This window comes from Bufo gargarizans, chromosome 11 (genome assembly GCF_014858855.1).
Source record: "Bufo gargarizans isolate SCDJY-AF-19 chromosome 11, ASM1485885v1, whole genome shotgun sequence".
Lineage (NCBI taxonomy): Eukaryota > Metazoa > Chordata > Amphibia > Anura > Bufonidae > Bufo > Bufo gargarizans.
The window spans coordinates 50,733,913-50,748,431 of record NC_058090.1 but is presented as its reverse complement, the minus strand read 5'-3'; the positions used below and the strand labels follow the sequence as shown (position 1 = coordinate 50,748,431).

At 51.8% G+C, this 14,519-nt stretch overlaps 1 protein-coding gene across 2 annotated transcripts in view; it reads left to right on the top strand.

The window, feature by feature from the left end:
- BRMS1L (BRMS1 like transcriptional repressor) overlaps positions 1 to 14,519 on the top strand; it is a 90,081-nt gene that overhangs the window by 41,072 nt on the left and 34,490 nt on the right. For both annotated transcript variants that reach the window (XM_044271737.1, XM_044271736.1), the window contains exon 6: positions 2,510 to 2,596. In XM_044271737.1, coding sequence (XP_044127672.1) covers positions 2,510 to 2,596 — 87 coding nt within the window. The remainder of the gene's footprint in view (positions 1 to 2,509; positions 2,597 to 14,519) is intronic.

Here is a 14,519-nt window from a genome sequence, read left to right as displayed (position 1 = left end):
GTGGAACCCACCCCTCTCCTGTGTTTGTGCCATAAATGTCAAGATGGAAATATCCCTTCAAGTGTTTGTCTATATAAGCCTTACAGGGGTTCCCCAGGTTAAAGTCTTTATTTCTGTCTTGGCTAGAAAAATGTTATTATAAATTCATGCCATTTACCATAGGGCTTTAATTCTGGCATTTTCTCCATTTGGAACAAATATTCCATATGTGCCTCAGGGACCTCCACCTGTCTTCCTATAATCCCCCACATACCTTCACCATAGGGCTGCACGATATGGGAATTTTGTGCGATTGCGATTAGGGCCCTAAAAATTGCGATAACGATATGTGATGCAATATTTTAAGGGAATTGTGTTAGAGCTCTGTTTGCTGTGGATGGCGCTGTTATGGAGGGGATCTGTGGATGGCGCTGTTATGGAGGGGATCTGTGGATGGCGCTGTTATGGAGGGGATCTGTGGATGGCGCTGTTATGGAGGGGATCTGTGGATGGCGCTGTTATGGAGGGGATCTGTGGATGGCGCTGTTATGGAGGGGGATCTGTGGATTGCGCTGTTATGGAGGGGGATCTGTGGATTGCGCTGTTATGGAGGGGATCTGTGGATTGCGCTGTTATGGAGGGGATCTGTGGATTGCGCTGTTATGGAGGGGATCTGTGGATTGCGCTGTTATGGAGGGGATCTGTGGATTGCGCTGTTATGGAGGGGATCTGTGGATTGCGCTGTTATGGAGGGGATCTGTGGATTGCGCTGTTATGGAGGGGATCTGTGGATTGCGCTGTTATGGAGGGGATCTGTGGATTGCGCTGTTATGGAGGGGATCTGTGGATTGCGCTGTTATGGAGGGGATCTGTGGATTGCGCTGTTATGGAGGGGATCTGTGGATTGCGCTGTTATGGAGGGGATCTGTGGATTGCGCTGTTATGGAGGGGATCTGTGGATTGCGCTGTTATGGAGGGGATCTGTGGATTGCGCTGTTATGGAGGGGATCTGTGGATTGCGCTGTTATGGAGGGGATCTGTGGATTGCGCTGTTATGGAGGGGATCTGTGGATTGCGCTGTTATGGAGGGGATCTGTGGATTGCGCTGTTATGGAGGGGATCTGTGGATTGCGCTGTTATGGAGGGGATCTGTGGATTGCGCTGTTATGGAGGGGATCTGTGGATTGCGCTGTTATGGAGGGGATCTGTGGATTGCGCTGTTATGGAGGGGATCTGTGGATGGCGCTGTTATGGAGGAGATCTGTGGATGGCACGGTTATGGGAGGGGATCTGTGGATGGCGCGGTTATGGGGGGGATCTGTGGCTGGCGCGGTTATGGGGGGGATCTGTGGCTGGCACGGTTATGGGGGGGGGGGGGGATCTGTGGCTGGCACGGTTATGGGGGGGGGGGGATCTGTGGCTGGCACGGTTATGGGGGGGGATCTGTGGCTGGCACGGTTATGGGGGGGGGATCTGGATGGCACGGTTATGGGGGGGGATCTGTGGATGGCACGGTTATGGGGGGGGGGGGGGGCACTGTGGATGACACTGTTATGGGGGGGGGCACTGTGGATGACACTGTTATGGGGGGCACTGTGGATGACACTGTTATGGGGGGGCACTGTGGATGACACTGTTATGGGGGGGGCACTGTGGATGACACTGTTATGGGGGGGCACTGTGGATGACACTGTTATGGGGGGGGCACTGTGGATGACACTGTTATGGGGGGGGCACTGTGGATGACACTGTTATGGGGGGGGGCACTGTGGATGACACTTATGGGGGGGCACTGTGGATGACACTGTTAGGGGGGGGGCACTGTGGATGACACTGTTATGGGGGGGCACTGTGGATGACACTGTTATGGGGGGGGCACTGTGGATGACACTGTTATGGGGGGGGGCACTGTGGATGACACTTATGGGGGGGCACTGTGGATGACACTGTTATGGGGGGGCACTGTGGATGACACTGTTATGGGGGGCACTGTGGATGACACTGTTATGGGGGGGGCACTGTGGATGACACTGTTATGGGGGGGGCACTGTGGATGACACTGTTATGGGGGGGGGCACTGTGGATGACACTGTTATGGGGGGGGGCACTGTGGATGACACTGTTATGGGGGGGGGCACTGTGGATGACACTGTTATGGGGGGGGGGCACTGTGGATGACACTGTTATGGGGGGGGGCACTGTGGATGACACTGTTATGGGGGGGGCACTGTGGATGACACTGTTATGGGGGGGGGCACTGTGGATGACACTGTTATGGGGGGGAGGCACTGTGGATGACACTGTTATGGGGGGGGGGCACTGTAGATGACACATTTATAACATGTTATGTTCACCCCCTCCCCATAACAGTGTCCCAGCAGTGTGAATGACCCCCAATACAGGGGATAGGCCATCAATATAAAAATCTCAGATAATCTCTTTCAATTTCAGTAGTTCATGGTGAAATAAAACAACGTCACATTAGAGAAAGGATCTACTCTCCTGACGTTTCTTGTTATTTCTTCCGCAGAGTTGTGGAATGATGAACTGCAGTCTCGGCGGAAACGCAAGGACCCGTTCAGCCCCGACAAGAAGAAGAAACCTGTTGTTGTCGCTGATATCCTTTTGTATGCAGCATGTGAACTGCTCCTCTCAGTGGGCTCCACAGTATGTATGGAGGTTTTCTACTAGAGCCTCCCACTTATGCCTCATTCACACGTCAGTGATTTCCATCAGTGATTGTGAGCCAAAACTAGGTGCAGATCCTTCCCTTATCTTTGTGGAGGCTCCAATCCTGGTTTTGGCTCACAATCACTGATGGAAATCACTAATGAAAACACTGATGTCTGAATGAGGCTTTAAGCGATTCGTAGAGCGAAGGGTAGAATCAAGTGGATGAATCCATCTCCTGTTTAGTAAATATGTAAAAAGTGAACCTCCAACCTCAGCTGCAGGACCTGCACTGACATGACAAATGAGTGTCATCAGTAGGAAGAGCACCCCTGTCCATGCTAGGACACCCAGCTCAGCAACTATAAGCTTAGCCAACTTGGTATTAGTACATCCCTGTGCAGTTTGATTCTGTAAAGCAGAATGTAGAGATACAAAAAGAGGATTATGGTACAATTTGAACTCCCTGGTATAAAAGTGCCCCAGGAGTCGCAAAATAGGTACCTAGAGTAGAGGCTATCAGAGGCGCCAGGGGGCGGAGGAGGGTTCTATACAGAACAATATAGGAGTTATGCTCATCTGAAGTTATGGAACAAGATAGGCAGCTCAAGTGTTTCAGTGGATCAAGGATTACCCTTGTCCACTTGTGAAGAGATATAGGCGGTGTAGAGAGGACAAAGGAAGAAAAGCCCTTCACACCCGTGAAAAAAAGTTTGAAACACGTACCAGGCGCCAAATCACTCAGTCATTAGTCGTGATGAAAATACAGATGGATTCTTATTTGTATATAAGATGTAGAGAAGACCTTCACCGGGGTCTGTTTGAAGAGCTAGGAGTTTAGAAAAATTTGTATATAAGATGTAGAGAAGACCTTCACCGGGGTCTGTTTGAAGAGCTAGGAGTTTAGAAAAATTTGTATATAAGATGTAGAGAAGACCTTCACCGGGGTCTGTTTGAAGAGCTAGGAGTTTAGAAAAAACTCCTCAGCTCTATATTAGTGATGTTAGAGATCATAAAATAGTGATAGTATTAAAATTAAGGATAATAATAAAATCAAATCCACTCACTTCACAGCGGGGGCAGTCACCAGGATAAACTCAAGACACCTGGGACTATTTTTCCCCCCCAGCCAGGATCGCATGTAGAGATGTAAATAATTGAACGCCGCCTACACATGTGGCTTCTGGTCAATCATTTTATTAGTATAAGGCTCAACGCGTTTCGAGGGTCTGAGGCCCTCTTCTTCAGGAGAAATAAATACATTAATTTCGTTATAACAGAAAAAATATATATAAACAAATATATAAAAATAGAATAAAATATAAATAAAAAACATTAAAAAAAATAAGTTTTATAGGTGTATATATGTGTAAAATTGTGTATATGTATGCTTCAATGCATACACACACAACTACACAATCCCACTCATAAAAGGAGGATTTTACCTCCGATTCTTCATTGGGTACATGGATCATAAAAATATGTATAATATGTATTATAGATCAGGTCTATTCAGAGTTTATGAGCAAATACACCTAACAGAGAAGGAACGAATGGGACCTTGATAGAAAATGAAATATAATATAATAAATGATGATATATATATAAATATATTCGTATGTAAAATAATGAACACATATATGCTGTCCAACCAAGAAACGGATACACACATATAAAATCTACATAGAGAAAACCTAAAATGAAAACGTATATGTCCATAATAATGAGTCCAAAGAAGATTAAGTTGATCCATACCTTCAGGAGTGCTTTGGTAGATTCTGAGACCAGTCAGGAGTCATTAGGATGAGTTGTTCCAGTGAAGTATTTATAGTTTGCACGTGTAGTCTATAGAACCTCCCACTTCCTGTCTGCATGGATCAAATTAAATCCCCCTCTGGAGTCATCTAATTCATATATTTTATTCTCTTTTGCTACAATGACACAGTAGTCCCTAGTCTTATTGTTTTGGGCATAGAAACATTATCTTAGAAAGCAGACTGAATATTTCTAATCGCGATGCGTTCCACTGTGGAACGCACCGCCATTTTCTTCCGGTTGTTTGATGTTAATATAGGAAATGGGTTTGGGAGATTAATGTATAGAAAAATATCTTTTCTCGCCCATTTTCCTTGGGGGACACAGACCTTGGGTATAGCTCAGCTCCCTAGGAGGCGTGACACTAAGTAAAACTGTTAAGCCCCTCCTCCATCAGCTATACCCTCAGCCTGGAGATAGAGGCTACCAGTTTTAGCTTAGTGTCCAAGGAGGCAAGACACCCCCTGCTACTGCAGGGCTGTTTTCTCCTTGTTTTAATTTTTTCTCTAATTTTGTTATTTTATTTTTGTTTTTTCCTAGGGATACCAGAGACGCATTGGACCTCTCTGTTCTCCCGGGGTTGAGCTGCACCAGTGCCAACGTATTTGCGCTGCTGCCTCCCCCACTGAAGCAATAGGAGGATCTGGGCAGCACCGGCTCCCCTACATCCCGCCAGCTAGGGGGTCGCCCGCACGCCAAGCCCCTCTTCCAGCTTCCTGCCACTGCGGTGCCAGGGGCTGAAGGGGCGACCCTGCTGGAAGGAAATGAGGGTGAAGACAGGTAAGATGGCTTTTCCAGCCCATTCCCTGTCCCTGTTGCACTGGGTTCGGGGGGGGGGCACCCGTGGTCGGCCGTTTCCTGCGCTTCTCAGAGCGCTCTGTGGGATCTCCCCATCTGCCTGCTTTTCATGTACCTCCCGACCTTACACATCCTGCCGCCGCCCGCTGCTTAAAGATAGCCCCTGCTTCTTACTACCTCCCCGCCGCCGCCCGCTCCGTACCGTGATCGAGGGGGCGGGGCTTAGGCCCGGCATCGGCGGTTCGGTTCGGCGGGACGGGGGTCAGGTGACCACCTTACCTTCTGACGTCCGGTTATACCGCCGCGCTTTTGGGGCCTGCGGGCCCTTCTTTGACAACATATGCCTGGGAATCTCGGGCAGCACGGGGTGCGGGTGTTTTTTTCGCGCGCGCGCGCGTCATGGGGGCGGAGTTTCGTTATGAAACATTCAAGCGTGGAGGGGGCGGAGCTTGTTCCCGCGTCTCTGCTCAAGCTTGCCGCGCTTCCTCACTCCGGACTGAAGTGGAGACACGTGGGAGACACCGGTGCATCGCTGGGGACGCACGCTGGTTTTCTGGCTGCCTCGCGGCTGCTGATCTGGACCTTCGCTCCTAGGGATCTGACCTGACGTTCTTCTGAGGCACTGGTAGGGCTGTTAACCCTCTCCTAACCCCACTGGTCATAGCCGCTGCAATCCCTTGTCCCTGTATCAAGGTACGACCACTTGTCAGCATGTCTGATCCCACGGGTGCCCCCAAACCCTGGTACCACGCCTGTACCGCCTGCAAGGCACTTTTTCCAAGTGGGCAATCTGAGCCGCATTGCCTTGCATGTCAGGCCCCGGTGCAGGGCCCGCTTTCTGCTGTGCCCCCTGTTGTTTCTGAACCCCCTGACTGGGCTAGGTCTCTGTCTCTGGCGGTGGAGAGCCTTACACACGTGGTGGGCCGTCTCGTGGATAGACCGCCTCTCCCGCAGACTGCCGAAATCCCTGTCGCACCTGCTGGGAATGCCGTTTCTGCCGCCCCCACTGATTCCCTGCCTCCCAGTGAATCTTCCAGGGCCCGGCGTACTCAGAAACGTTCAAGGGTTGAGCGCACATCTTCTCCTGATGTTTCGCTCTCTCCGCCATGCGTGCGAGCTCAGTCAAGCCTATCCTCTCAAAGGGATACGCCTTCTGAGGGAGAACTGGCGGATTCGGATGTGGACATGGACTCAGAGCTTCCGTCAAAATTGTCATCCGCGGTGGGGCATCTTATCACTAGTATCCGCGATACCTTTCAGATACACGATGACCCCCCCAGCTCTGAACAGGCCGGCGTGTCCTTTCTCCGACCCAGACAGGCCTCCAAGGTCTTTCCCATACATGCAGATTTTTCTTCTGTGGTATCCAAGGCTTGGACTCTGCCAAACGTCCGCTTTGTTACACCAAAAAAGCTGGACATTTGTTATCCCTTTCCGGCGGAGTCTGTGACCACCTGGACATCTCCGCCCAAGGTGGATCCTCCTGTGGCTCGCCTGTCCAAAAGCACTGCTATTCCTGTACAGGACGGATCTTCCCTCCAGTCCGCTGAGGACCGTCGGACGGAATCCCTTTCCAAGGCAATATTTTCTGCCTCTGGTTCAGCCCTTAGACCGGTTTTTGCCTCCGCCTGGGTTGGCAAAGCGGTCTCTGAATGGGGTTTGCAGCTGGAGCAGGAGTTGGGGTCGGACGTTCCTGTTCAGGACCTCCGTTCCTTAGCCCAGCTAATTATCCAGGCTGGAAAATTTATTTGTGAGGCCTCCCTGGATGCGGGGGCCCTCATTGCCCGTTCCTCTGCCCTGGCGGTTTCTGTCAGGAGGGAACTCTGGCTGAAGGTTTGGGCGGCGGACGCCGCTTCCAAACGCTCCTTGGCCGGTCTACCGTTCACGGGTTCCCGCTTGTTCGGGACCCGCCTGGACGAGCTTATATCAGAGGCCACGGGTGGGAAAAGTACTCTCCTTCCCCAGTCCAGGCCAAAGGGCGCCCCACGGGGTCGCGCGGGTTCGTCCCGTTTTCGGTCCTTTCGTAAGCCCTCCGGATCTAGACCCGGGGCCGGTTCTTCTTCCTCTGGCCCAACCCAGGATAGACGCAAGAAGCCGTTTTTTCGGGCGCAACCTACCTGGCGCAAGACCCAGCCTGCACGGGCTACCACAGGCCAGCAGCCCTCTGCCTGAAGGTGCGCCCCCACCCACCCGGGTGGGGGGCCGCCTTCTCCTTTTCAGGAACGTTTGGCGGAACCACATCTCAGATGCATGGGCGCTCGAGATTGTATCTTGCGGGTACAAGATCGAATTTGCGGCCATTCCGCCAGACCGTTTCTTCCGGTCCCGTCCTCCGCGGGACCCCGTACGAGCGGCCTCTTTCTTCGCGGCCGTTCGCTCACTCATGGACAAGGGTGTCATCGCCCCGGTGCCTCCGACGGAAAGGTTCAGGGGGTTCTACTCGAACCTCTTCGTGATCCCCAAAAAGGAAGGCTCGGTGCGACCGATCTTGGACCTGAAGCGCCTGAACCGCTTCCTCCGCCTGCAGAGATTCCGGATGGAGTCTCTCCGGTCCGCAGTGGCCTCCCTGGAAAAGGGGGATTTCATGGCCTCCATCGACGTTCAGGATGCATACCTCCACGTTCCGGTTGCTCCATGTCATCACCGCTTCCTACGCTTCGCGGTGGGGGACGATCACTTCCAGTTCGTTGCCCTTCCCTTTGGTCTAGCAACGGCTCCTCGGGTGTTCACCAAGGTCCTGGCCCCTGTCTTGGCCCTTCTACGTTCAAGAAGTGTTTTTCTTCTTCCGTACTTGGACGACATCTTGGTCAAGGCACCCTCCCTTTCACAGGCATCCGGCAGTGTGGATCTCACTCTGGAGACCCTGACGCGGTTTGGTTAAATTATCAACCACCCCAAGTCTTCCCTTACCCCCTCCAGACGGCTGATCTTCCTGGGGATGCTCCTGGATACGGAACTGGCAGAGGTCCGTCTTCCGTCGGACAAGCGTCTGGCCCTTCGCGGGTCGGTTCGCAGCCTTCTCCGTCATCACCGGCCTTCCCTCAGATCCGGCATGCGGTTGCTGGGGAAGATGGTTGCCTGTTTCGAGGCAGTGCCGTTCGCACAATTCCATTCCCGCACCTTTCAGAGGGCGATTCTGTCGGCCTGGGACAAATCACTGAGGAGTCTGGACAGGACCTTCCTTCTGCCTCCCCTGGCTCGGGCTTCCCTCAACTGGTGGTTGCATCTCCCTCTGAGGGGGAGGTCCTTCCTTCCACTGAACTGGCTGGTGATTACCACCGACGCCAGCTTACGGGGGTGGGGGGGGGTTTTCCCTCCCCGATCCGTCCAGGGCGTTTGGTCTCTATCGGAGTCCAGACTTCCGATCAACATTCTGGAGCTGAGGGCAGTTCTTTTGTCCCTCAGACACTGGACCCATCTACTGAGGGGCCGCCCTGTTCGGATCCAATCGGACAATGCCACGGCGGTGGCGTACATAAACCATCAGGGAGGCACCCGCAGCGCTGCGGCGATGCAAGAGGTGTCCCTCATTCTCCTCTGGGCGGAGACGCACGTGCCAGCCTTGTCTGCGATTTACATCCCGGGGGTAGACAACTGGGCGGCAGATTTCCTCAGCCGGTCCACCATCGATCCGGGAGAATGGTCCCTGCACCCAGAGGTGTTCGAGGCCCTTTGTCTTCGCTGGGGTCGCCCCGACGTGGACCTCATGGCCTCCAAATTCAACCGCAAGGTTCCCCTATACGTATCCAGGGCACGGGACCCGGAGGCTTACGGCGCCGACGCGCTTGTCCTTCCGTGGTGCCAATTCTCCCTTCTGTACATCTTTCCTCCTCTTCCCCTCCTGCCACGGGTTCTTCGGAGGATCGCGGCAGAGGGCGTTCCCGCGATTCTGATCGCCCCGGATTGGCCCCGTCGGTCCTGGTACGCCGACCTAATGTTGCTGTTGGCAGACGTTCCGTGGCCACTGCCCTCCAGGGAGGACCTTCTCTCTCAAGGTCCGATCTTCCACGAGCATTTAGGCTCGCTACGTTTGACGGCGTGGCTGTTGAGACCGCCGTCTTAACGCGACGGGGTTTCTCCGCGGACGTTGTCCGCACCATGATCCGTGCTCGTAAACCCGTATCTTCGAGGATCTACTATCGGGTTTGGAGGTCCTATCTGGGGTTCTGTGAGTCCCGGAGCGTCCCACCTCTCCGGTTTTCTCTTCCCACGATCCTGTCCTTCCTCCAGTCGGGCCTGGGGCTGGGCCTCAGTTCTCTGAAGGGACAGATTTCGGCGCTGTCTATTCTTCTCCAGCGTCCCCTGGCCCCTCTGGGGCCGATTAAGACCTTTTTGCAAGGGGTGGCTCACTCTGTTCCACCGTATCGCCCTCCGGTTCCTTCCTGGGACCTGAATGTGGTGCTCTCGGCGCTTCAATCTGCCCCCTTCGAGCCCTTGCGGGAGGTCTCCCTTCGCCTTCTGTCCTGCAAGGTCATCTTTCTTGTGGCCATCACGTCTCTCCGGCGGGTGTCTGAGTTGGCGGCTCTTTCTTGTTCCGAACCTTTCCTGATCTTCCACCAGGATAAGGTTGTGCTCCGACCAGTCCCGGCTTTCCTGCCAAAGGTGGTCTCCGCCTTTCACATCAATGAGGACATCGTCCTTCCGTCGCTCTGTCCCTCTCCTTCCCACTCCAGAGAATGGGAACTGCACCGTCTGGATGTGGTCAGGGCATTGAGGATTTACTTGGAGGTCACCGGATCCTTCCGGCGCACGGATTCCCTGTTTGTGGTCCCGGAGGGTTCGCGCAAGGGTTTGGCGGTCTCCAAGGTGGCCATTGCCCGGTTCATTAAACTGGCGGTGTCTGAGGCTTATCGAGCCAAGGGTAGGGCTCCGCCTTTCGGCGTCACTGCTCATTCCACCAGAGCAGTCGGGGCTTCCTGGGCGCAGAGGCATCGAGCCTCGGCTGAGCAGTTGTGCAAAGCGGCCACTTGGTCCTCTTTGCACACTTTCACCAGGTTCTATAGGGTGCATACGCACGCGTCGGCGGATGCTGCTTTGGGCCGCCTGGTCTTGCAGGCTGCGGTTTCCTGATGCTCCGGTGGTCCGCCTTGGGTTATGGTCCCTCCCTTCTTGGACTGCTCTTGAACGTCCCAAGGTCTGTGTCCCCCAAGGAAAATGGGCGAGAAAAGGAGATTTTTGTATAACTTACCAGTTAAATCTCTTTCTCGCTCTTCCTTGGGGGACACAGCACCCACCCTTCTGTGTTTGGTTCTAGGGTTTTGGCTGGCGCCCCGTTGGGTTGTTGGCTGTTGTTTGCATTGTTGGTTGTTTCCTTTCACTACTTGGACACGCAACTGGTAGCCTCTATCTCCAGGCTGAGGGTATAGCTGATGGAGGAGGGGCTTAACAGTTTTACTTAGTGTCACGCCTCCTAGGGAGCTGAGCTATACCAAGGTCTGTGTCCCCCAAGGAAGAGCGAGAAAGAGATTTAACTGGTAAGTTATACAAAAATCTCCTTTTTTTGGTGGAAACAGGGAAAGGGGAAAGACGGGCCCCCTCTAGTTTGAATCTGTGGCTTAAAGTTTGATTCTGGACTGTCTGACAGACTGGGGTTATCCAGAGACTGATAATGATGACCTATTGTCAGGCTAGATCATCATTATTAGATCAGTGGGGTTCCGACCCCCACCGATCAGCTGTTTCAGGTAGCTGCTGCCCTTTCCTGAGCTCTGGTGAGTGCATCTGCCTCCCGGCAGCTGTCCAAGCGCTGTATAGTGGCTGTGCTTGGTTTTGCAGCTCAGCCCCATTATCAATGATGCTTAGCCGCCCCTAGGCCACTGATACTAGTCGTGACATCACTGAGTTTGCAGGAAACAATGAGAAGGCTGCGGTGCTCCTGCCAGAGCTGCTGCCTTCTCAAACAGCTGATCGACAGGGGTCCCAGGTGTTGGACCCCCACCAATCAGATTCTGATGGACTACCCAGAAAATAGATAATCAGTAAAGGTGCGTTCACACTTCAGTTATGCCCATCGGTAGTTATGCCAGTCAAAACGGAGTAGGCTTCACTATGGGTTTTGGCTCACAATAACTGAAGTGTGAACTCTGCCTAACAAAAAGCTGCACAACCCTTTAACCTATGACTGTGTTCCTGTTAATGGTGGTAATGCCAAATTCAAGTTTGCGGATGAGCCATAATAGTAATAGGTTTGATTAGAGGTGATGATGAGATGGATTACAGGGATGTGGTGCAGCATCTGGCTTCATGGTGTCATGATAACTTAGCACTTAATACTCAAAAAAACTAGAGAGATTGGGGGGATTTATCAAACTGGTGTAAAGTGGAACTGGCTTGGTTGCCCATAGCAACCAATCAGATTCCACCTTTTGTTTTTCCACAGCTCTTTTGGGAAATGAAAGGTGGCATCTGATTGGTTGCTGTGGGCAACTAAGCCAGTTCTACTTTACACCAGTTTGATAAATGCCCTCAATGTTGTGGATTTTCGGAAGGGTAGGTGCTGGGCACATGCCCCTATTCACATAAATGGAGCTGTGGTAGAATAAGGCCCCTTTCACATGGGCGAATATTCTGCAATTGACGTGAACGCATTGCGCCCGCATGGAATCTGGACCCATTCATTTCAATGGGGTTGTGTACATGAGCAATGTTTTTCACGCATCACTTGTGCGTTGCATGAAAATCGCCGCATGTTCTATGTTCTGGGTTTGTCACGCAATGCAGGCCCCATAAAAAATGAATGGGGCTGCGTGGAAATCGCAACAGCAAGTGCGGATGTGGTGCGATTTTTCACGCATGGTTGCTAGGAGATGATGTAAGTAAATAGGGATGAACAAACCGGACCCTATTAAAGTAAATTCACTGCATTATTTTACCTTCTAACATTCCCTAATAGCATTCTTAGTACAGACTGCTAACTAAAATGTCCATTGAGGGGTTAAAAAAAAAAAATTAAAATCTCCTAATCCACTTGATTTCACAGCCGGCATCGTCCTCTTTCTTCTTCCTGCAGGACCTACAAAAGGACCTGCGCTGATGTCATCGCGTTTACCATGTGGTGAACAACTGAACGCAATCGCAGACAAAACTGACTGAAATTGCGTGCCTACTCACGCGGGTTTCCCGCAACGCGCCCTGAACGCATCCGGCCCCTCACCCGCGATGCCCGTGTGAAAGGTCCCTAAGTTTCTGCTTTAAGGCTTTTTGGTTGTCCTACTTCTGATGATGGTCTTTTGTTATGGTCAAAAAGTGCAACAGCATTTATATTTTTAAGGTGCCTTAGAGGGAGTCTGTTCTTAGTTTTCACTCTTCTAACTACCACTAATGGCCGCCGGAACTTTGCACAAGCATGCTAGACATACCTTTTGTCATTTGTCTCATTATTGAATTTACAGAAAAATAACTTTTAATCCTCTGCAAAATGTTTCTCAGGTGCCCAGTGGGGTGGGCTTTGATTTTAAAATTGGCCAAGCCAGCTGCCCTTCTCCATTCTGTGCTCCTTCCCTAAGCTGCCAAGCTTTCCGCCCCTCTCCACTTACATCAGGATAATGCAGTGCTTGCCCACTGTGTGGACCTCCTGTAGGCTTCCTCCCTTTCTCCCTAGAAGCACAGCCCCAGGCGTGTGCACGAGATTTGCCAATGGCCCTGTGTTTTTCTCCCTAGGAACATAGGTGTGGCAGCATCGGATCCGTCAGGGGGACAAACTCTGCCACAGGGAATGAACAGTTCCCTGATCGCCACTAGGGGGAGCTGTTCCATCCCTGCGCACGCAGTATTCAGTACTCTGCTCCCTTCACACATTCGGCCTGTATCAGTGGAGCATCGGAGCATTTCTAGCTCTGATGCTTGCGCTGCATAGCGCAGGACAAGGGCTTTTTCTTCACTGCTGGTTATGTACCGGGCTTCTCATGGGCATGCTAGGCGGAAACTTCCGCCTAGCAGTGATCCCTGTAACGTCACCGGCACACATAGGTGGTCTTTAGCGCTGCCCTCACCTGTTTTACAGGCTAGGGCAGCGTTAAAGACCGCCCATTAGTCACCAGGCTCACTGCTAGGCGGAAGCCTCGTCCTAGCATACGGGGGTTAAAAAGTCAGGTACATCACTACTAGCACTGTGCAGCGCAGGCCAAGGGGGGCCATCGGCTAAATGTGTGAATGGGAGCTTATGTCTGAGCTGAATCCAGACAACCCCTTTAAATGTATGCGATCAGGATTAGCCTTGGGTGTCTGCTGTGTGAAACAGGTACCCAGTGGCTATGGTGTGTGCTCTGGAGTGGGCACCATCGTTAAAGAGAGGACATCTGCCGTACATGTACTGCGGATGTTGACAGGGGGTTAAAGGGGTTTTCCATAGTTCCATATTGATGGCTTATCCTCAGGCTAGGTCATCAATATCTGATTGGTAGCGCCACAGCCTCTTCCTAGGCCAGCTGAGCCCTCTTCAGGTAAATGGGCCATTGCTACAGTACCAAGCACATCCACTATACAATGTACGGCACTGTGCTTGGTATGTCTTGAGGTGGCTGCAGCCTCTTCAAACAGCTGATTGGCAGGGGTGCAGGGAGCTGGACCCCACCTGAGGATAGGCCATTGATACTGAACTCCTGTAACCCCCCATAATACATTTTCCCTAGTGTGTCTTGCAGGACCTGATGGTGTTGTCCATGACATAGGGAATAAAAAATAAATAAATAAAAAAACAGGGAGACGCTGTTAGCTCTATTATGATGGCACAGCAAACAGAGCTCATAAATGAATGGGTTAATAAGAAAGAGACTCGCCATTAGCCTGTAAATCTGTGGGGCAAATGGAAGGGGTTAATAAGTGGTAGTAAGAGTAGCCCACAGATTGCTTGTCTGCCCCACTACCTAGCAGCGGGTATGTATTATACGTACACTATATGTGTATGGATCCTGTATCACCGGTCAATGACGGCATCTTGGTGCACGTGTGCTTCCGTTACCAAAACTCAGCACAGAAGTTTTACATTTCACTCCACGATGGTGGGCTCTGACGGTTATTTTTGCGTTACCTCTGTAACATTAATTTCTCATCCAGAATCTCATTATGTTCTTACATAAGAATAAAATGAATAAGTCTGCTAATAGATACAGCGGTCCGGCTTTCTGGGATGGGCTGGGGGTGACGCAGGCTTTTAGCATGCTCTTGAACCACCATAAAATGTTCTCCCCATATCTGTAGGTCTTTGTTTCCGTAGCTTGGTAATCACTTAATCGTCCAAAATATAAGACTGTCGGTGG